General features: G+C 43.5%; 1 protein-coding gene across 1 annotated transcript in view; it reads right to left on the bottom strand.

Moving 5' to 3' along the window:
- Positions 1-22,741, bottom strand: part of LOC120028131 (guanine nucleotide exchange factor VAV3) — a 134,652-nt gene that overhangs the window by 49,487 nt on the left and 62,424 nt on the right. Inside the window, exons 3-10 of the mRNA XM_038973325.1 lie at positions 17,501-17,559; positions 17,335-17,403; positions 14,980-15,106; positions 6,766-6,858; positions 6,380-6,448; positions 6,010-6,113; positions 4,112-4,211; positions 3,806-3,901 (exon numbers count right to left, since the gene is read on the bottom strand). Coding sequence (XP_038829253.1) covers positions 3,806-3,901; positions 4,112-4,211; positions 6,010-6,113; positions 6,380-6,448; positions 6,766-6,858; positions 14,980-15,106; positions 17,335-17,403; positions 17,501-17,559 — 717 coding nt within the window. The remainder of the gene's footprint in view (positions 1-3,805; positions 3,902-4,111; positions 4,212-6,009; positions 6,114-6,379; positions 6,449-6,765; positions 6,859-14,979; positions 15,107-17,334; positions 17,404-17,500; positions 17,560-22,741) is intronic.

The following is a 22,741-nucleotide window of genomic DNA, read 5'->3' as shown; positions in this document are numbered from 1 at the left end:
CTATTTTATGCTCTCTGTTTTCACCAGCTAGCTAATTAGCCACACAGAGCCCTGAGAGAAGTAGGAAAAATAGAGATGACAGGTAGGCATTAGGCCATCTCTCTCTGCCTGACACTTCAACTACAGCTCAAGATTATAGACAAACAGTGTCAACCAATGTTCTACCATGTTAGAAATGAGTTGTGCTTATCAAGTGATGTTGGACTGCGACTTCAGGGTTAGAAAAACAAACAAGGACAAACAAACGAAGCGATCATTGATTTCTATTTTCATGTCACACACACAGACGAGTTACTGTTGCTGTGCACAATCACACACATACTGTACACACACTTCTATACAAACACACACACACACACACACACATACACACATACATACACACACACCTGGAAAGTAAATCCCAAACAACATCATAATCCTAGATATGAAATAAAAAGGTGGGATACCATGAAAGAACCCAGTAATAAAATAAAATAAATTGCTGTGTGTGTGTGTGTGTGTGTGTGTGTGTGTGTGTGTGTGTGTGTGTGTGTGTGTGTGTGTGTGTGTGTGTGTGTGTGTGTGTGTGTGCATTCGTGCGTGAATTCCTGCGTTCTCTGTATGTATATGCTTATCTTGTGTGTATCTTGTGTGTGGGCTGAAATTGCTTTCCTGTAGCTGGCGAGTAAACAAGACATCTAAGCCGTTTGTCTGTGTTGTGGAGGATAAGGAAGGTTACCATGCATATCCTTCACACACACACACATCCTAGCCCAGATAAATGGCTTCCTTCCCCTCTCCTTCCCCTCACCCCAGTCCCCTCGCCCCAGCTCCCTTGCCCCCAGCCCCCTTGCCCTCAGTCCCCTCGCCCCAGTCCCCCCGCCCCAGCCCCCTCACCCCAGCTCCCTCGCCCCCAGCTCCCTCGCCCCCAGTCCCCTCACCCCAGTCCCCCCGCTCCAGCCCCCTCACCCCAGCTCCCTTTCCCCCAGCCCCCTCGCACCAGCCCCCTCACCCCAGCTCCCTCGCCCCCAGCCCCCTCGCACCAGCCCCCTCACCCCAGCCCCCTCGCACCAGCCCCCTCACCCCAGCTTCCTTTCCCCCAGCCCCCTCGCACCAGCCCCCTCACCCCAGCTCCCTCGCCCCCAGCCCCCTCGCACCAGCCCCCTCACCCCAGCTCCCTCGCCCCCAGCCCCTTTGCCCCAGACACCTCCCGCTGGGCCGTATGTGTCTGCCTAGAACTCCTCAAATCCCAGCTATCACTCAAGCTGAACCTGGGCATTATTATCACAAGCAATGCGACAGGACCCTATTTTTCATTCTCTGCTCCTAACACACACCTACACAGTGAGCCCATGGGAGAGGTGGGGAGGGGGTAGCAAGAGAGGGAGAAAGAGAGAGAGTGAGAGAGAGAGAGAGAGAGAGAGAGAGAGAGAGAGAGAGAGAGAGAGAGAGAGAGAGAGAGAGAGAGAGAGAGAGAGAGAGAGAGAGAGAGAGAGAGAGAGAGAGAGAGAGAAAAAGAGAGAGAAAAAGAAAGAGCGAGAGAGAGAGAAAAGGAGAGAGAGAGAGCGATGACCAGATAGTACAGGCTTATTGATGGATTCCAGTTATAGTGAGTTTGGAATAAATAGAGAAATGGGAAGAAAGGAAAGAGTGATAGAGAGACAGAGAAAGAAAGAGGGTTCTGACACTACTGACATATTGATGGATTCTGGTTATAGTGAGTTGGGGACTGGTGGGAGCCACTATGAAATAATTACAGAGGGAACAGAGAGAAATGGAGGTAGAGAACAAGAAAAAGACCTACCTGCCCTCCATCCTCCTTACCTCTCCTCCCTGATCTAAGCACTCACCTCCACTCTTTCCTCCCACCTCTTCCTCCCCTCCCTCCCTCACTTCCCTCTCTCACTCCCTTCCTCCTCCCTCCCTCCCACTACCCCGGGAGCGTGTTCCCTCCATTGGAGTGGATCGGGGATCGGCACAGGCCAGGCTAGGTCCCCAGGGTCCACATGCAGCCCCCCTAGCCCGAAACAAACAGACAAACAGACACACACACATACACAGCCCTGACAGACAGACAGCTCTGACTGGCTACGCAACAGTGCCTCCTGTCCTATGGAGTGGAATGGAACGCACCGACAGGGAGGAAGGGAGAGAAAGAGAAGACGGCTCGGAGCTGACCGCCAGTCACACGTCAACCCCCTAGGAGCGTACAAAACCACATACACCTTTCCACCTTGCCCCTGACTGCTAACATGTCTGCCCATGCAGCGGTGGCCTAGGACTAACGTTAGAGCCGCAGGAGTCAGGACCAGAGGGCTGTCTGACTGACTGATTGCAGTAATGCCTTATCAGGGTATTCACACACACTACTTTTCTCTCTATCCCTCTTCTTATCACTTTCTTGCACTCTCTTGCTTATTCTTTTTCCTCCATTCTATTTTTGCTGTATGACTATGACAGTCAGACAGTCTTGAAGGAGTTCCCACATATGCTGAGCACTTGTTGGCTGCTTTTCCTTCACTCCGCAGTCCAACTCATCCCAAACCATCTCAATTGAGTTGAGGTCGGGTGATTGTGGAGACCAGGTCATCTGATGCAGAGGTCATCTGATGCATCACTCTCCTTCTTGGTCAAATAGTCCTTACACAGTCTGGAGGTGTGTTGGGTCCTTGTCCTGTTGAAAAACAAATGATACTCCCACTAAGCGCAAACCAGATGGGATGGCGTATCACTGCAGAATGCTGTGGTAGCCATGCTGGTTCACCTACACTAAGCCTCACAAAAACAGAGGTTGGAACCAAAAATCTCAAATTTGGACTCATCAGACCAATGGACAGATTTCCACTGGTGAAGGTCCATTGCTTGTGTTTCTTGGTCCAAGCAAGGCTCTTCTTCTTATTGGTGTCCTTTAGTAGTGGTTTCTTTGCAGCAATTCGACCATGAATGCCTGATTCACACAGTGTCCTCTGAACAGTTGATGTTGAGATGTGTCTGTTACTTGAACTCTGTGAAGCATTTATTTGGGCTGCAATTTCTGAGGCTGGTAACTCTAATGAACTTATCCTCTGCAGCAGAGGTAACTCTGGGTCTTCCTTTCCTGTGGTGGTCCTCATGAGAGACATTTCATCATAGCGCTTGATGGTCTTTGCGACTATACTTGAGGAAACTTTCAAAGTTCTTGAAATTTTCCGCATTCACTGACCTTCATGTCTTAAAGTAATGATGAACCGTCATTTCTCTTTTCTTATTTCAGCTGTTCTTGCCATAATATGGACTTGGTCTTTTTCCAAATAGGGCTATCTTCTGTATCCCCCCTCTACCTTGTCACAACACAACTGATTGGCTCAAACGCATTAAGAAGGAGAGAAATTCCACAAATTAACTTTTAACATGGCACACGTGTTAATTGAAATGCATTCCAGGTGACTACCTCATGAAGCTGGTTGAGAGAATGCCAAGAGTGTGCAGAGCTGTCATCAAGGCAAAGGGTGGCTATTTTGAAGAATCTCAAATATAAAATATATTTTGAACACTTATTTTGGTTACTACATGAATTCATATGTGTTATTTCATAGTTTTGATGTTTTCACTATTATTCTACAATGTAGAAAAAAGTTAAAATAAAGAAAAACCCTTGAATGAGTAGTTGTGTCCAAACTTTTGACTGGTAGTGTATATCCAGAGGTGTCCAGGACTAGTGTATGATTTAAACATGGGTAACTGTGCCTCCACTGGTGATAGTCAGTAGTGCAGCTTTATTCCTGGTACTGAGGTAACAGTTGAATGGAAGTCATTCTCAGCTCTCTGAAGATATATATCTTACCTGTAGAAGAAGGTGATACTTCAGTACCCGCTGCATAGGGACAACTAGCAGATCCCTCAGTGTAAACTTTCCATAGTTGGCTCTCTTCGCACATTCCTGGCAAACACAATAAATAAATCATACCGCATGGTATTTGAACTGTCACTGCAATATAACACAAAACATATTAATTTAGAGAAAAAAATATAGTACTTATTAATTGAAAAAATAATAAGAATTGCAGTTGGTGTACCATGGCCTGTAATACCTTTGGTAAACACTAGATGGCTGTATCTGACCACTGATTTAGACTGATGCAGACTTTACCTCCAGCTTCATTCGGATGTCCTCTCTGTGTTTGCAGATGTCATCCAAAGCAACGATGGCCGTTTCTACATGGCTACAGTATTTCCCATATATTAGCAATCTGTAAAAGATATCAGTATATTAAAGTCAGTATTGTTGAGGTGAAAGAAATTGAGAGAGAGAGAGAGAGACTTGGGCTTGGGCCATGACTTGGGCCCTGACAGTGAATCTCAGTAAGACTAAAATAATGGTCCCTAACCCTAACCCTACCTCGGGCCTAAACATCAACACCACAGGTAACTTCCACAAGGCTGTGAACGATCTAAGATACAGGGCAAGAAGGGCTTCTTATGCCATCAAAAGGAACATAAAACTAATTAGGATAAAACTTTAATAAGCTATCGAACCCATTGCCCTCTATGGTTGTGAGGTCTGGGGTCCACTCACCAACCAAGAATTCAAACAGTCAATTGAGACTCTGCATGCAGAATTCCGCAAAAATATACTGTGTGTACAATGTAAAACCCCAAACAATGCATGCAGAGGAGAATTAGAACTACACCTACTAGTTATCAAAATCCAGAAAAGAGCTGTTAAATTCTACAACCACCTAAAAGGAAGCGATGCCCACACATTCAACCACAAAGCCCTCCCCTACAGAGAGAAGAGTCCCCTCAGCCAGCTGGTTCTGAGGCTCTGTTCACAAACACAAACAGACCCCACAGATCCCCGGGACAGAAACACATTTAGACCCAACCAAATTATGAGAAAGCAAAAAGATAACTATACACGGGAAAGAATCAACAAAAACACACAGCAAACTAGAATGCTAGTAAACAGAGAGTACACAGTAGCAGAATACCTGACCACTGTGACTGACCCTCAATTAAGAAAATCATTGACTATATACAGAGAGAGGCCGCCATAGGCAAACCTGGCTTTCGAGAGATGACAGGCTATGTGCACACTGATGAGGTGGAAACTGAGCTACACTTCCTAACCTCCTGCCAAATGTATGACCACATTAGAGACACATATTTCCCACAGGTCACACAGACCCACAAACAATTTGAAAACAACTCAAACATTGATAAACTCCCATATCTGTTAGGTGAAATACCTCCGTGTGCAGTCACAGCAGCAAGATTTGTGGCCCGTTGTCATGAGAAAACGGCAACAAATGGAGCACAAACAACCTATATTTATCTGTTTATTTATATTCCCTTTCATACTTCAACTACTTGCACATTGTTACAACACTGTAAATAGCCAATAATATAACATTTTAAATGTCTATATTCTTTGAAACTTTGGGTCTCATGTTTACTAATGTTCCCTTGTTTATTTCATCGCTCAATAAAGAGAGAGAGAGAGAGAGAGGGGGAGAGAGAGAGAGCGAGAGAGCGAGAGAGAGAGAGAGAGAGAGAGAGAGAGAGAGAGAGAGAGAGAGAGAGAGAGAGAGAGAGAGAGAGAGAGAGAGAGAGATAGAGAGAGAGAGAGAGAGAGGGAGAGAGAGAGAGAGAGAGAGAGAGAGAGAGAGAGAGAGAGAGAGAGAGAGAGATAGAGAGAGGGAGAGAGAGAGAGAGAGAGACAGAGAGAGAGAGAGAGAGAGAGAGAGAGAGAGAGAGAGAGAGGGGGAGAGAGAGAGAGAGAGAGAGAGAGAGAGAGAGAGAGAGAGAGAGAGAGAGAGAGAGAGAGAGAGAGAGAGAGAGAGAGAGAGAGAGAGAGAGAGAGAGAGAGAGAGAGAGAGAGAGAGAGAACCAGGAACGAAGAACAAGGGATTGAGAGAACGAGACAGAAAAGCTGGTTCAATCAACTCTGTTTCAACACGGAAAACTGGGAATTTCGATTTTTTTTCATGTAACTTGTTACCTAAATCCAATGTGATTTTTTTGTGGGATAGTTCTGTGGAATTGTACCTCTCTTTGTAGTTGATGAAGATCTGGTAGATGTTCTGAGCACTTTTATGGTGGACAGAGTCTTGGATCTCCACCATGAGACTCTTGTGAACTTTAACCAGGTCCTGAAACACCACAACAGTCCATGACAAACAAACACTGAAGACCCATAGTGCTTGGGACAACAGGTATTAGCTGATATTTTGGAGAAGGGTCTACTTGCAATAACTGTGATATGTGTTGGCTTTTTTACTACTCAACATAGCAAGTTAAATCACTGACTGTAAGTCAATCTGGAATAAGAGCGTCTGCTAAATGACTAAAATGTCACTGCAATCTCTATCTGTACCATCTACATGTGGATGGTCGGGGTTTCTGTCCTGGAACTTACCGGAATGTTGACAAACACGTTCTTCATCTCCTCCGAGGACAGGAATGTGGTAAGAGGTGCCATAAAATACTGGATGGGAAAAACAGAGCGTAAGAAAAAGAGTGAGTGGGTTGGTTCCACTTAAACAGGAGAGGTAGGTAAGCAGTTGCTGCATGTTTACGGGAACTATTTGGGTCAGCCAAATAATGACTTGTTGCACGACACAAGGGATTTATCAGAACAATCGTAATCTTAAATAGTGTCTGCCTACATAAGGGACGGTTTTCATAAGGTCATGAACGGAATGGTTAATGAACAAAGAGCATTGTGAGAATACAGTATGAAGGGGGAGGTATTTGGTTGTAGCACCAGAGGGGTAGGGGAGGTATTTGGCAGTAACACCTTACCTTCTCTATGGAGTCCAGAGTCTCTGTGTACTTCTCCTCAGTCTGCTTGATCTCTGTCAGACAGCAGCTCCTGATGTCTGTCTCTACCTGCTTCTGTAACAATCCCGCACGCACGCACGCACGCACGCACGCACGCACGCACGCACGCACGCACGCACGCACGCACGCACGCACGCACGCACGCACGCACACACACACACACACACACACACACACACACACACACACACACACACACACACACAGCTGTCAAAGCAGAGCCTTAAAACTAGAATCCATACCTGCTACATCCATTTTTTGACTTATAAATGTATGATATGTACCCATTGATTCTTGAACAATATAACTTATAAATGCCTCATGAGCTTAGTTTAACTGTCATACAGCATCAGAACCCAAAATATAAGCTTGGTTTACTTGAGTTGAGTTATTCATTGAAAGTGGTGTGGGTGGAAAAACACATGTCAGCAAATCTATGTACCCAAATAACAAGTGTGCAGTCAACATACAGATGTATTTTCCCAAGGGCGCGGAGTTAAATAGGGGAACAACTTGAGCTCAAGTCAATTTAAGATCCATATAAATGAATTGGACAAAAAGCTTGAGCAATCAACAGCCCCCGGTCTCACTCTTAAAGACACAGGAATAAAATGCCTCCTGTACGCAAATTATCTGGTACTGCTGTCACCGACAAAATAGGAGCTACAGCAACAACTAGATCATCTGCAACAGTTCTGTCAGACTTGGGCAATGACAGTCAATTTCAAGAAGACAAACATTATGTTACGGCAGAAAAGGTCTAGATGTCAGGGAAGCTTTTTTACTGGGCTTGATTCATATAGAACACACACCAACACAAACTTGGGACCAAAAAATTGCTCCTCAGGGTACTTCAAGCTGGCCGTGAATTAACTGAAAATCAAATCAAGGAGGGCTTTCTATGCCATTAAAATATATATTAAATTAGACACACCAATTTGGATCTGGCTCAAAATATTCTAATCAATAATATAACCAATTGCACTTTATGGCAGTGAAGTGTGGAGTCCGCTTACCAAGCAAGAATTTGACAAATGAGACAAACACCCAATTGAAACCCTGCATGTGGAATTCTGTAAGAGCCTCCTCAGAGTATAGAGGAAAACTCAAAACAACATCTGCAGAGCAGAATTAGGCCACCAAATGTTATAAATATTTAAAAACAAGTGACCCCCAAGAGTCCCCTCAGCCAGCTACCAACCCAAGAAAGCCTCAGGACAACACCCAGAATATCTGGCCCAACTAAACTATCACTAAACAGAAATAAATGGAAAGACCGCACAGAAAATCTAAAAGTCAACTTCAATGATATTTGGTTGTAAACAGAGAGTATATTCTCACTACTTCATTATTGGCCTTTTCAATTTAATTGTGAGAGAAAGAGAGAGAGAGAGAGAGAGAGAGAGAGAGGGAGAGAGAGAGAGAGAGAGAGAGGGAGAGAAAGAGGGAGAGACAGAGAGAGAGAGAGAGAGAGTGAGAGTGAGAGTGAGAGAGAGAGAGAGAGAGAGAGAGAGAGAGAGATGCTCAACATGAGCTCCTGATATATTTGATTTTTTTTGGTTTTTAGAATGAGATAAACACTCTAATCGAAGAAGAATTCCAGACAAGAAGTGATGAACAACAACTCTATTCATTCAGAATAGAAAAAAAAGTAACTTTGCGCCTCAAGTTAAGACGTTTTGAGTCTAGCTAGCTAGCTACACAACAAAGACCTAGCCAGCAGACTAACAAGCTAGCCAGAAGAAACGAGCAAGAACAAACCTAGCAAGGGCAGTTAATACAACTACATCAAACGACCAAACTGAGTGAGAAAACCAAAAAGGAGCACGGACTAACGGTAAACATATCTTCAGTTTTTTGTGTGAGGATTTTTCACTCTTTTTGCTGTTTTTTGAACTAAAGTAGCGCGAACAGCAGACGAACAAATCGGTTGCCATGGCAACGGGGCAGCAGAACAGCGCAGCAACAGCGGTAGTAGCAGAGCGCACAGACACCATGTCCCTACTCCCCCTCAGCGCAGAATCCATTCTCTACACAAAAAAGGCCAAAAATGACACAATGAGGAAAGCTTTCAAACAGAAACTACTAGAGGAGAGGCCAGAAACCCTTTTTGCAGACCTCTACAAAAACGGTGACGTGAGTAATCTCATCTTTCTCACTGACCAGCCAAATGCATGGCGCTCAGCAGTCTGCTCTCACTACCCATGCATAAAGAAAGAGGGAATCTGTAATGGGTGGAAGCTGAAAATCAAAGAGACAGACGACCCTGACAGCACCATGATAACAATCAACCTCTACAAGACTGGGACTGTCATGGTGCAAGGTAACATCAGGCTGTTTGAAACAGACTTTCAGACCATTAAGGAGAGAGCGGAGAGAGAGAAGAACACCACCAGTGACATGCCCTCCCACAAGACAAACTCCACCAGCACCACCCTCACCCCTACCCTCCCCACCCAAAAAGGCACTTCCAGCACCTCTCTTCCCACCATAGTGGAGGACACGCCACAGGAGGAGAGCGACCCCCTCAGTGCAGAGCAGGCTCAGGCCCTCCTCACCACCATGGCTGCCATGAGGGATGAGTTCACCAAACTGGAGGGGGAGGTGGTCCTGCTCAGGGAGAGCGTGAGCAAGCAGCAACCAGACAACCACACCTTAGAGGAGCTCCTAACCAAGGTGAGGACAGAGCAGGACAGCAGCCTTGCAACACAGCTGAAAGAGGTTCAGCAAGAGAGAGACGGACTCAAGAGAGAGCTGGCTGATCTAACACAGGAGGTGAGAGAGCTCCAAAAAGACAGGCAGAGCAGCAATAAGGAGCTGACCACACTAAGAGAGGAGCTGCAGGAGAGAAAGAGAGCAGAAGACAGGCTGCAGGAGCAGCTAGATCACCACCCTATGACCTGCCCTCACACAGCAGAGGAGCCCAGCTCAACCAGCCAGACTTCCCCAGCCCTGCCTGCTGCACCCCTCCTCCCCAACCCACAGAACAGCCTCCCACTGACAGTGGCACCGACACAGACCAGCCACACCCCAGCTCCAACACCCACCAGCCCCCACTCTGCCCCCCCCAGTCCAGAAGAAACACTGGCTGACATCGTCCTGTTAATGGACTCAAATGGGAAGTATGTCCAGGAGAAGAAACTTTTCCCTAGACACAAAACGAGAAAGGTGTGGTGCCCAACAACGCAGAGTGCCATGGAGCTGCTTGATAAGGCCCATCTCGGGTCGCCAAGCCACATAATTATACATACCGGAAGCAACGACCTGCGTGCTCAGCAGGAGAGGGTGGCGACTTCACTACGGGGAGTGATTGAGAAGGCCTCCGCAATCTTCCCCAACTCAAGAATCATAGTGTCAACCCTTCTACAGAGGAGGGACTTCCACCCTGCCACAATCCAAAGAATAAACGCCAGCCTATCCCGGGACTGTGCCCTGCGACCCAATGTACACCTGGCCCACCATCCCACCCTCGATCTGGACTGTCTCTATGACCATGTTCACCTGTACAGGGAGACAGTCCCCATCCTTGCCAAGACTCTCAAGGACGTCGCTTTAAACCGCAGCCCGACCTCTCCACCCAGGAACAGCGGAGCAATCTCCACCCCGCCGAGATCACCGAGACAACACCCCGGACCAGCACCCTGGACCCCCCAGCCACGACCACAGCACCACCAACCTCAATGCCCACCACAGCCAGCGCAGCACAGACCACCCCAGCCCAGCTTCAGAGCCAACCAGATGAGGCCTACCACCCCCCTCCTCCCCACCGCAGACCCACACCTGGAGGAGCCACAGCCCAGCAGGCAGAGCTACGCACAGGCTGTGAGAGGAGCAACTGGCCCAGCCCCCACCAACCAAATGAGTGACATTAAACAAATGCTGAGTCTACTATGCTCACATGTGATAGGCCGAGGGTCATGGTAAGATGAGCACAAGAACACCACCATCCTCACACTACATCCACCCAAGTGGCATGACACAAATTCTATCTTAAATGATAAACAAATCACATTTGCAAAATAAGAGTTTACTTTAATTGAAAAATCCTGTTTTAATGGTTCTTCTTGGATTCTGAATGTTTGTCTCATTTTGAAAGGTAAAGAAAAGAAAGAGAAAAAAAAAGTTATGAAGTCTTTTTACGTTGCATGTTGGAATTTACAAGGATTGAAGTCCTCTGCTTTTGGGCTAAAGAGCAGAAACCCAGACTTCCTGAAAGAAATTGATGATGTTGATATTGTAGTACTACAGGAAACATGGTGCAGAGGTGATGTTTCCACTGGCTGTCCACTAGGTTATAGGGAGATAATCATACCATCCACTAAATTAAAAGGAATCAAACAGGGCAGAGACTCAGGGGGAATGTTAATATGGTATAAATCTGAACTAATTAATTCAATCGAATTGATCAAAACAGGAGAATTCTTTATCTGGTTAAAAATCAACAAGGAGGCTATCTTGACAGATAAAAACGTCTTCCTCTGTGCCACATACATTCCCCCGTCAGAGTCACCCTACTTCAACGAAGAGAGTTTCTCCATTCTAGAGGGGGAGATTAGTCACTTTCAGGCCCAAGGCAACGTACTGGTCTGTGGAGACCTGAATGCTAGAACAGCAGAAGAACAAGACACTATTAACAGTCATGGGGATAAACACCTACCAGGAAGCAACAACCTTTCCCTCCCCACATACCCCCACAGAAACAACTATGACAAAGTGAAAAACAAAAACGGAGTACAGCTCCTGAGGCTCTGTCGAACACTGGGTCTGTACATAGTCAATGGCAGGCTGAGAGGAGACTCTTTTGGTAGGTACACCTACAGCTCATCCCTTGGCAGCAGCACTGTAGACTACTTCCTCACCGACCTAAACCCAGAGTCTCTCAGAGCCTTCACAGTCAGCCCACTAACACCTCTCTCAGACCACAGTAAAATCACAGTGTATCTGAGAAGAGCAGAACCCAACCATGAAGCATCACGGCCCAATAAATTACATGGTACTAAACAAGCCTATAGATGGAGTGCAAACAGTACAGACATCTACCAAAAAGCAATTAGTAGCCAAAAAATACAATCTCTCCTGGACAACTTTTTAGCCTTAACATTCTCCTTCAGCAATGAAGGTGTAAATTTGGCCGTTAGGAACATAAACTTTATATTTGACAAATTAGCCTCCTTGGCTAATCTAAAGAAGCATAAGAGCAAACCAAAAATAACAGATAATGAAAAATGGTTTGATAATGATTGCAAAAATCTAAGAAAGTCATTGAGAAATATATCTAATCAAAAACACAGAGAACCAGACAACAAAAATATACGCCTTCAATATGGGGAAACACTGAAGCAATACAAACGCACCCTAAGAACAAAAAAGGAACAGCACATTAGAAATCAGCTGGTTGGAATTGAGGAATCCATAGAATCAAACCACTTCTGGGAGAATTGGAATAAATTAAACAAACCTCATCATGAGGAATTGGCTATCCAAAATGGGGATATGTGGAGAAATCACTTTGCAAACCTCTACAGCAATATAACAAAGAGCCCAGAACAAAAAGATATACAAGAAAAATTACAAATCCTTGAATTAGCAGTCAAAGACTATCAGAATCCTGTAGATACCCCAATTACAGAAGAAGAATTATTGGAAAAACTATGCAATCTCCAACCCAAAAAGGCCTGTGGTGCTGATGGTATTTTAAATGAAATGATCAAATATACAGACCACAAATTCAAATTGGCTATACTCAAACTCTTCAACATTATCCTCACTGCAGGTATTTTCCCCGATATTTGGAACCAGGGATTGATCACACCAATCTATAAAAATGGAGACAAATTTGACCCAAATAATTACAGAGGAATTTGCGTTAACAGCAACTTGGGGAAAATTCTCTGCAGTATTATAAATAGCAGACTACATCATTTCCTTGACGAACACAACGTCCTGAGCAGAAGCCAGATTGGATTTCTAAAAAATTATCGTACAACAGACCACATTTACACCCTCCACACTCTAATTGATAAACAAGTTAACCAAAACAAAGGCAAAATCTATTCGTGTTTTGTAGATTTCAAGAAAGCATTTGATTCAATTTGGCACGAAGGTCTTTTTTATAAACTAATAGAAAGTGGTATTGGAGGGAAAACATATGATTTTATTAAATCAATGTACACTAAAAACAAATGTGCGGTTAAAATTGGCAACAAGCAAACAGACTTCTTCTCTCAGGGGCGGGGAGTGAAACAGGGCTGCCCAATAAGTCCAACATTATTTAACATCTACATTAATGAATTGGCAAAAACATTAGAAGAATCGGCAGCACCTGGTATCACCCTACACAACACTGAAATCAAGTGTCTGCTGTACGCAGATGACCTGGTGCTGCTGTCTCCCACTAAAGAGGGGTTACAGCAGCACCTAGATCGTCTTCACAGGTTCTGTCAGACCTGGGCTCTGACCGTTAACCTAAAAAAAACAAATATAATGATATTCCAAAAAAGGTCGGGAAATAAGGATGACAAATATAAATTCTATTTGGACACAGTTCTATTAGAACACACCAAAAACTACACATATCTAGGACTAAATATGAGCAACACAGGTAGCTTTCACATGGCTGTGAATGAGCTGAGAGACAAAGCAAGAAGAGCATTCTATGCCATTAAAAGGAACATCAAAATTGAAATTCCAATTAGAATCTGGCTCAAAATTTTTCAATCAGTTATAGAACCAATTGCTCTATATGGCAGTGAAGTATGGGGTCCACTCTCTAATAATGAATTTACTAAATGGGACAAACATCCAACTGAAATATTGCATGCAGAGTTTTGCAAGACTGTATTGCAAGTACAAAGAAAAACTCCAAATAACGCATGTAGGGCAGAATTGGGCCAATACCCCCTCCTCATTCGAATAGAAAAAAGAGCCATCAAATTTTACAACCATCTAAAAACAAGTGACCCTAAAACATTCCATCACACAGCTCTACAATGTCAAGAGATGAAACCAGAGAAGAGTCCCCTCAGCCAGCTGGTTCTGAGGCTCAGTTCACCAACCCAAACCAACCCCATAGAGCCTCGGGACAGCCCTCAGAAAATCTGGCCCAACCAAATCATCACAAAACAAAAAGAAAAATATATCACCTATTGGAAAGACACCACAAAAAATCAAAGTAAACTTCAATGCTATTTGGCTCTAAACAGACAGTACATGGTGGCAGACTATCTGACCACTGTGACTGATAGAAAACTGAGGAAAACATTGACTAGGTACAGACTCAGTGAGCACCGTCTGGCTATAGAGACCGGTCGTCACAGACAAACCTGGCTGCCCAGAGAGGACAGGCTGTGCTCACTCTGCTCCAGGGGAGAGGTAGAGACAGAGGTGCATTTCCTACTACACTGTGACAAATACTCAGACCTAAGAGCATATTTCTTTCCCAAAATTATAACTCAATACAAAGAATTTGAAACTATAAAAGATGAAGAAAAAATCAAATATTTATTGGGTGAAAAGCCAAAATGTGCAGTTTTGGCAGCCAAATATGTGTCCTCCTGCCACAACCTGAGGGACAGCCAGTGAAAAATGCAAAGTAATGTTGATAATATTTCCCATTTAGCTTAGTTTTGTTTTGTCTTTCATACCAGGTCATATGTCTTCTCAAGTCATGTTGACACTGGTCTACTACTGTTGCTTTAATGTATTGTTGTTCTGATTAATATTGTTGTTGTAGTTGTTGTTAATGGTAATCCCATGTCCACTACTACTGTTATTATTGCTGTTGGTCCCACCATTTATTTATATATAAATATATATATATTTTGTATATATATACACATATATATTTGATTTTTATTTTTCGATATGTATACTTTGACAATGTAAGTAATAATGAACTTGCCATGTCAATAAAGTCAATTGAATTGAATTGAATTGAATTGAGAGAGAGAGAGAGAGAGAGAACTCCATACACATTGACTCAGTACTGGAACTCCCTGTATATAGCCATGTTATTTTTACTCATTATTGTTATTCGTTATCACTGTGTATTTATTCCTTGTGTCACTATTTTTATATTTACTCTAACTGTGCATTGTTGGAAAGGACCCTTAAGTAAGCATCTCACTGTTAGTCCACACCTGTTGTTTACGAAGCATGTGATGAATACAATTTGACTTGATTTGAACTAACCAGAGGAGGAGGGACGGCTTCAGCCTTCATCAGATCTTCATAGATCTCTCCTCCGTCTTCATCATCGTAGACACAGTCATAAAGATCCTCCTCATCCTCCACACCTTTCTCACTGTCACACACACAAACGGGTTACCATTATAATAATGTAACATTTATACTGCTGTTGTTATCATCAGCTTACGCGTAGTCAAACACATGTGATTATGCGCATGTTTGCATGCATGTGTGTCTGCATGGGTTTGTGACTCTTTGTGTGTCTGCATGGGTTTGTGACTCTTTGTGTGTCTGCATGGGTTTGTGACTCTTTGTGTGTATGTGTGGGTTTGTGACTCTTTGTGTGTCTGCATGGGTTTGTGACTCTTTGTGTGTCTGCATGGGTTTGTGACTCTTTGTGTGTCTGCATGGGTTTGTGACTCTTTGTGTGTCTGCATGGGTTTGTGACTCTTTGTGTGTCTGCATGGGTTTGTGACTCTTTGTGTGTCTGCATGGGTTTGTGACTCTTTGTGTGTCTGCATGGGTTTGTGACTCTTTGTGTGTATGTGTGGGTTTGTGACTCTTTGTGTGTATGTGTGGGTTTGTGACTCTTTGTGTGTCTGTGTGGGTTTGTGACTCTTTGTGTGTCTGCATGGGTTTGTGACTCTTTGTGTGTCTGCATGGGTTTGTGACTCTTTGTGTGTATGTGTGGGTTTGTGACTCTTTGTGTGTATGTGTGGGTTTGTGACTCTTTGTGTGTCTGTGTGGGTTTGTGACTCTTTGTGTGTCTGCATGGGTTTGTGACTCTTTGTGTGTCTGCATGGGTTTGTGACTCTTTGTGTGTATGTGTGGGTTTGTGACTCTTTGTGTGTATGTGTGGGTTTGTGACTCTTTGTGTGTCTGCATGGGTTTGTGACTCTTTGTGTGTCTGCATGGGTTTGTGACTCTTTGTGTGTCTGCATGGGTTTGTGACTCTTTGTGTGTATGTGTGGGTTTGTGACTCTTTGTGTGTCTGCATGGGTTTGTCACTCTTTGTGTGTCTGTGTGGGTTTGTGACTCTTTGTGTGTCTGTGTGGGTTTGTGACTCTTTGTGTGTCTGCATGGGTTTGTGACTCTTTGTGTGTCTGCATGGGTTTGTGACTCGTTGTGTGTATGTGTGGGTTTGTGACTCTTTGTGTGTCTGCGTGGGTTTGTCACTCTTTGTGTGTCTGTGTGGGTTTGTGACTCTTTGTGTGTCTGTGTGGGTTTGTGACTCTTTGTGTGTCTGTGTGGGTTTGTGACTCTTTGTGTGTCTGTGTGGGTTTGTGACTCTTTGTGTGTCTGCATGGGTTTGTGACTCGTTGTGTGTCTGTGTGGGTTTGTGACTCTTTGTGTGTATGTGTGGGTTTGTGACTCTTTGTGTGTCTGTGTGGGTTTGTGACTCTTTATGTGTCTGTGTGGGTTTGTGACTCTTTGTGTGTATGTGTGGGTTTGTGACTCTTTGTGTGTCTGTATGGGTTTGTGACTCTTTGTGTGTCTGTGTGGGTTTGTGACTCTTTGTGTGTCTGCATGGGTTTGTGACTCTTTGTGTGTCTGTGTGGGTTTGTGACTCTTTGTGTGTCTGTGTGGGTTTGTGACTCTTTGTGTGTCTGTGTGGGTTTGTGACTCTTTGTGTGTATGTGTGGGTTTGTGACTCTTTGTGTGTCTGTGTGGGTTTGTGACTCTTTGTGTGTCTGTGTGGGTTTGTGACTCTTTGTGTGTCTGTGTGGGTTTGTGACTCTTTGTGTGTATGTGTGGGTTTGTGACTCTTTGTGTGTATGTGTGGGTTTGTGACTCTTTGTGTGTCTGTGTGGGTTTGTGACTCTTTGTGTGTCTGTGTGGGTTTGTGACTCTTTGTGTGTATGTGTGGGTTTGTGACTCTTTGTGTGTATGTGTGGGTTTGTGACTCTTTGTGTGTCTGTGTGGGTTTGTGACTCTTTCTGTGTCTGTGTGGGTTTGTGACTCTTTGTGTGTATGTGTGGGTTTGTGACTCTTTGTGTGTCTGTGTGGGTTTGTGACTCTTTGTCTGTCTGTGTGGGTGTGTGACTCTTTGTGTGTCTGTGTGGGTTTGGGACTCTTTGTGTGTCTGTCTGTGTGGGTTTGGGACTCTTTGTGTGTCTGTGTGGGTTTGGGACTCTTTGTGTGTCTGTGTGGGTTTGTGACTCTTTGTGTTTCTGTGTGGGTTTGTCCAGAAGCCTGGGACAGTGTAAGTGTGAGTAGAGCCACTGGCCATCTCTGACAGCCAATTAGCTTAGCAGCTGTGTTCTTATCCCAGAAGAAGCCAGGGACGAAAAGTTGTGAGTAGACCAGTAAGAGACAGTAAGATAGGCCAAGAGGTAGACTTACTCTATCAGGTCTTCTAGGTGGTTATAGATGTCCTCATCTTCTTCTAGACTCTCCTCTGAAGGAAAAGCCCTTTTGGAAAGAAAAGCGATGTCATCCCACCAAACACGTACTAATACAAAACCCAATTTGATCTGTGAATTGGAATAAACACTTGGTCAGAACTTACTTTATTCCGGTTTGTTCTGAAATCGTGGTGCGGGACAGTTTGGACAATGTGTCCATAACCTGCAATGAAAATGAATGGAAACGTTATAGACTTGGTCATTGCAATGATCATATTAATGTTGTACTTCTGTGTTTAAGTCAGTAGAGGGCAGTGTTATCCAATAGTAGAGCATTACCTAAGAGACCTGTGGAAGACTAGTAAATAGTGAGTGATTACATGACATTCCAACATAATCCATAAAGTTAAGAAAATTGTGTTTTATTGCAAAGTTAATTAACATATTTTTGTTTCTTGTTTCCGACATCACCAACTGTTCTTTAAACACCAACCCGAGAGGCTTGTAGGAAACCCAAATAAAAGGCTATGACTTTATCAGCTGCTAAAGAATGTCATTAATACAGCACAACATGGAATAATCAGTGTGTCTTAGGTCCTTGTACCTTCAGTCTGACATCAATCACTATCAACAGATATGAGAATAATCCATAACATTCAGTATCAAGTCTAGTGACCATCAACCCAGACCTTGAGTGTCAAAAACAGAACTTGATATTACAGAAAGGGGAAATATATAAATATGCAAAATAATGTCATAATCACTCTAAACTGAATGTGAACCTTAGTGATCTTACATTTCCCCATTATAATCCCTATAGAGATTCCTGTTAATAAATCACGGTACATAAATTACTAGATAAAACAACAACGAAATTGCAAAAATACAAATAGACCAATATGCGATACAATAGTGTAAACGTGGTTGAAGAATAAAATCAATGATTGTATCTTTAAATTAATTAGTAGTGTTCGGCTCTGTGAGTCAATTAACATGTGATTGACATGTATGACACATGACATGTAATTTCACGCTGAATTGGTCAGTAATGACAATGCCCTTGACCTGATACAGTACAATAAGAGCATTGTATGCTGGGTGATCAAAAAAACAACTTTAAACAAACATGTTCTTATAGTGGCTTCATATTGCGTAACATATAGAAATCTCCTGTTGGTTCATTGGTGTAATTCCTTCCTTTTTCTCTGTAGATGATCTATTGGCCTGTAAACGCAGACTCACACACACTTCATCACTAGCCCTCAGCTCTCACTGATCAATACTGATCACACTAGCTCGTCTAGATGTTCCCTCACCCAGCCACGCTACTAATAGACACACACAACCACACACAGGATATTGGCCAAGAGATCTATAGTTTTTAATTGGCCTTTGTTTCAAAGCAGATTGATGATACTACTATTGCTCTCCACTTGACTGGGTTAGGTGAAGTACATTGTGGTTCATTCTGCTGTTGACCCCAACTAGTGGTCACAGTAATGTGTTAGTGTTATTGAATTTTTTATCTTTTTTTTCTTTCTTTTTTTTAACCTTTATTTAACTAGGCAAGTCAGTTAAGAACAAATTCTTATTTTCAATAATGGCCTAGGAACAGTGGGTTAACTGCCTTGTTCAGGGGTAGAACGACAGATTTTTACCTTGTCAGCTCGGGGATTCAATCTTGCAACCTTTCGGTTACTAGTCCAACACTCTAACCACTAGGCTACCTGTCGCCCCAATGTGTCAGATAAGGGTGTAGTATTTCCCCAACATGACTGCAGGCCCTGTGGGGCCCAGACGGACAGAGAGATGGAGTGGGATGGAGAGCAAGAAGGACAGAGAGGGGAAAAGAGAGAGAGAAAAACAGAGCAAACTAGAAAACCTGACCACTGTGACTGACGCAATCTTAAGGAAAGCTTTGACTATGTACAGACTCAGTGAGCATAGCCTTGCTATTGAGAAAGGCCGCCGTAGGCAGACCTGGCTCTCAAGAGAAGACAGGCTATGTGCAATCTGCCCACAAAATGAGGTGGAAACTGAGCTGCACTTCCTAACCTAGAGACACAGAATACACAGAACCACAAAGAATTCGAAAACAAACCCAATTTTGATATTGGGTGAAATACCACAGTGTGCCATCACAGCAGATTTGTGACCTGTTGCCACATGAAAAGAGCAACCAATGAAGATAAACATCATTGTAAATACAACCCTTATTTATGTTAAGAGAGAGAGAGAGAGAGAGAGAGAGAGAGAGAGAGAGAGAGAGAGAGAGAGAGAGAGAGAGAGAGAGAGAGAGAGAGAGAGAGAGAGAGAGAGAGAGAGAGAGAGAGAGAGAGAGAGAGAGAGAAAGGCAGGCTGGCTGTGTGGGCATGTGTGTGTGTGAGAGAGAGAGAGAAAGAGAATCACAGAATCACACGTGTTTCCATTGTTAGCGTCACCTCAGACACTATCTACTGAAACCCCTGTGACACTGTGTGTGTGACATGCATACCATGTGGTCACTGTTGTGGGAAAACATTATTTATCATCACCGACAGAAGAGGAGCACAGAAGTGCATATGTAAAAATGTGTGTATGTAGTGAAAAAATAGAAAGAGTGAACAAATGTGAACGATGATGAAGGACAGAGAGGAAGGTGCGTGTAGTGACTTTCTGACCAAGGCGTGTTGATTCAAGTTGACATTATCTGGATGGATGGCTGCATATTTGCATCTCACAGGAGAGTCACACCTTCGCCGTGGCAATCTGTCGTTGACACCAGGAGAAGTGTGATGACTGATGAAACTTGAAATGACTAAATGAATGTTACTGTGTGAATGAAGTGTTTGGATTGTATCAAGAGTTCTTAAAGAGCTATGTATTTTGATATGTTTTATTGTACTGTAAGTGCTATGGATTTATTGTTACAGAGACACTGTGTTATTCTGTTTGTCGGGCGGCGGATAGTTCAAGAGGAGCGACACAGAGGTGTGCTCTTATCATACAGTGTTGAGGTGTGATGATTAGATTAGAGAATGGGTGTGGACTTTTATGCCTTCTGTTTTAATGTTTTGAGCCATGCAAAGTGAGGTTAATTATATGATGGAAGATACTGGTTTTTGGCGCTCTTGGAAGAATAAAAGCTGGGTTTAAACGTTGATCTCTTGGCATTCTCTCAACCAGCTTCATGAGGTAGTCACCTGGAATGCATTTCAATTAACAGGTGTGCCATGTTAAAAGTTAATTTGTGGAATTTCTCTCCTTCTTACTGCGTTTGAGCCAATCAGTTGTGTTGTGACAAGGTAGGGGTGGCATACAGAAGATAGCCCTATTTGGTAAAATACCAAGTACATATTATGGCAAGAAAAGCTCAAATAAGCAAAGAGAAATTACAGTCCATCATTACTTTAACACGTGAAGTTCAGTCAATCCGGACAATTTCAAGAACTTTGAAAGTTTCTTCAAGTGCAGTGGCAAATGACGAAACCGGCACTCATGAGGACCGCCACAGGAAAGGAAGACACAGAGTTACCTCTGCTGCAGAGGATAAGTTCATTAGAGTTACCAGCTTCAGAAATTGCAGCCCAAATAAATGCTTCACAGAGTTCAAGTAACAGACACATCTCAACACCAACTGTTCAGAGGAGATTGCGTGAATCAGGCCTTCATGGTCGAATTGCTGCAAAGAAACCACTACTAAAGGACACCAATAAGAAGAAGAGACTTGCTTGGGGCAAGAAAGACGAGCAATGGACATTAGACTGGTTGGAAATCTGTCCTTTGGTCTGATGAGTCCAAATTTGAGATTTTTGGTTCCAACCACTGTGTCTTTGTGAGACGCAGTGTAGGTGAATGGATGATCTCCACATGTGTGGTTCACACAGTGAAGCATGGAGGAGGAGGTGTGATGATGTGGGGGTGCTTTGATGGTGACACTGTCTGTGATTTATTTTGAATTCAAGGCACACTTAACCAGCATAGCTACCACAGCATTCTGCAGCTATACGCCATCCCATCTGGTTTGCGCTTAGTGGGAGTATCATTTGTTTTTCAACAGGACAATGACCCAACACACCTCCAGGCTGTGTAAGGGCTATTTGACCAAGAAGGAGAGTGATGGAGTGCTGCATCAGATGACCTGGCATCCACAATCACCCGACCTCAACCCAATTGAGATGGTTTGGGATAAGTTGGACCGTAGAGTGAAGGAAAAGCAGCCAACAAGTGCTCAGCATATGTGGGAAAAGCATTCCAGGTGAAGCTGGTTGAGAGAATGCCAACAGTGTGCAAAGTTGTCATCAAGGCACATGGTGCCTACATTGAAGAATCTCAAATATAAAATATATTTTGATTTGTTTACCACTTTTTTGGTTACTACATGATTCCATATGTGTTATTTCATAGTTTTAATGTCTTCACTATTATTCTACCATGTAGAACTTTTTAAAAAAATAATGAAAAACCCTTGAATGAGTAGGTGTGTCCAAACTTTTGACTGGTACTGTACGTGTGTATGTCATAGTGGTGAATGTTACATGCTGTTAAGACAAAGGATGTACCATTTGTGAATTGTTTTCTTATTGCATAACTGTAATACATCTAATTACATTGAAATAGATTCGAACCGTAGTCCTCACAATCTGAGTAATATTCCTTGAATTATTATTTGGTGAAATGTCTAATGGTAAATGTTGTTCCCAATATACATAGCATATATGCTCAGTCTCTAACATGCTGACCAGAACGCACATGTGCGTCAGCGTGCGCTATCGCGCGCAAGTTGATTTTGTGCACCCACACCAGACGCGATCAGGACAAATAAACATTTATGGCAATTTAGCTAGCTAGCTTTCTGTTGCTAGCAAATTTTTCCTGGGATATAAACCTTGGGTGGTTATTTTACCTGAAATGCACAAGGTCCTCTACTCTGACAATAAATCCACAGATAAAACGGCAAACCAAATTAGTTTCTCGTCATCTCTCCTCCTTCCTTAAGGCTTCTTTTTCTTCTTTGGACTTTATATGGCGGTTGGCAACCAAGTTTACAGCATTACTACAACCGACTGGAGTGTGGACCTAAGTTCATCTTTCAATCACCCACGTGGGTATATGCTCATAAAAACCAATGAGGAGATGGCACGTGGGTATATGCTCCTAAAAACCAATGAGGAGATGGCACGTGGGTATATGCTCGAAAAAACCAATGAGGAGATGGCACGTGGGTATATGCTCGTAAAAACCAATGAGGAGATTTGAGAGGCAGGACTTGCAGCACGTTGAGCATCACAAGTAGAACCATGTTCTATTTTAGCACCCGGCTACACAGACCAATGATTGAATAACATGTACATTTATTTTGCAACGCGAGCAGTGTGGTCAGCATGTAACTGTGCATCTCTGAGCTAAGGTTAACTCAATCATTT

Source organism: Salvelinus namaycush, chromosome 33 (genome assembly GCF_016432855.1).
Source record: "Salvelinus namaycush isolate Seneca chromosome 33, SaNama_1.0, whole genome shotgun sequence".
NCBI lineage: Eukaryota > Metazoa > Chordata > Actinopteri > Salmoniformes > Salmonidae > Salvelinus > Salvelinus namaycush.
This window is presented reverse-complemented; position numbering and strand designations above follow the sequence as displayed.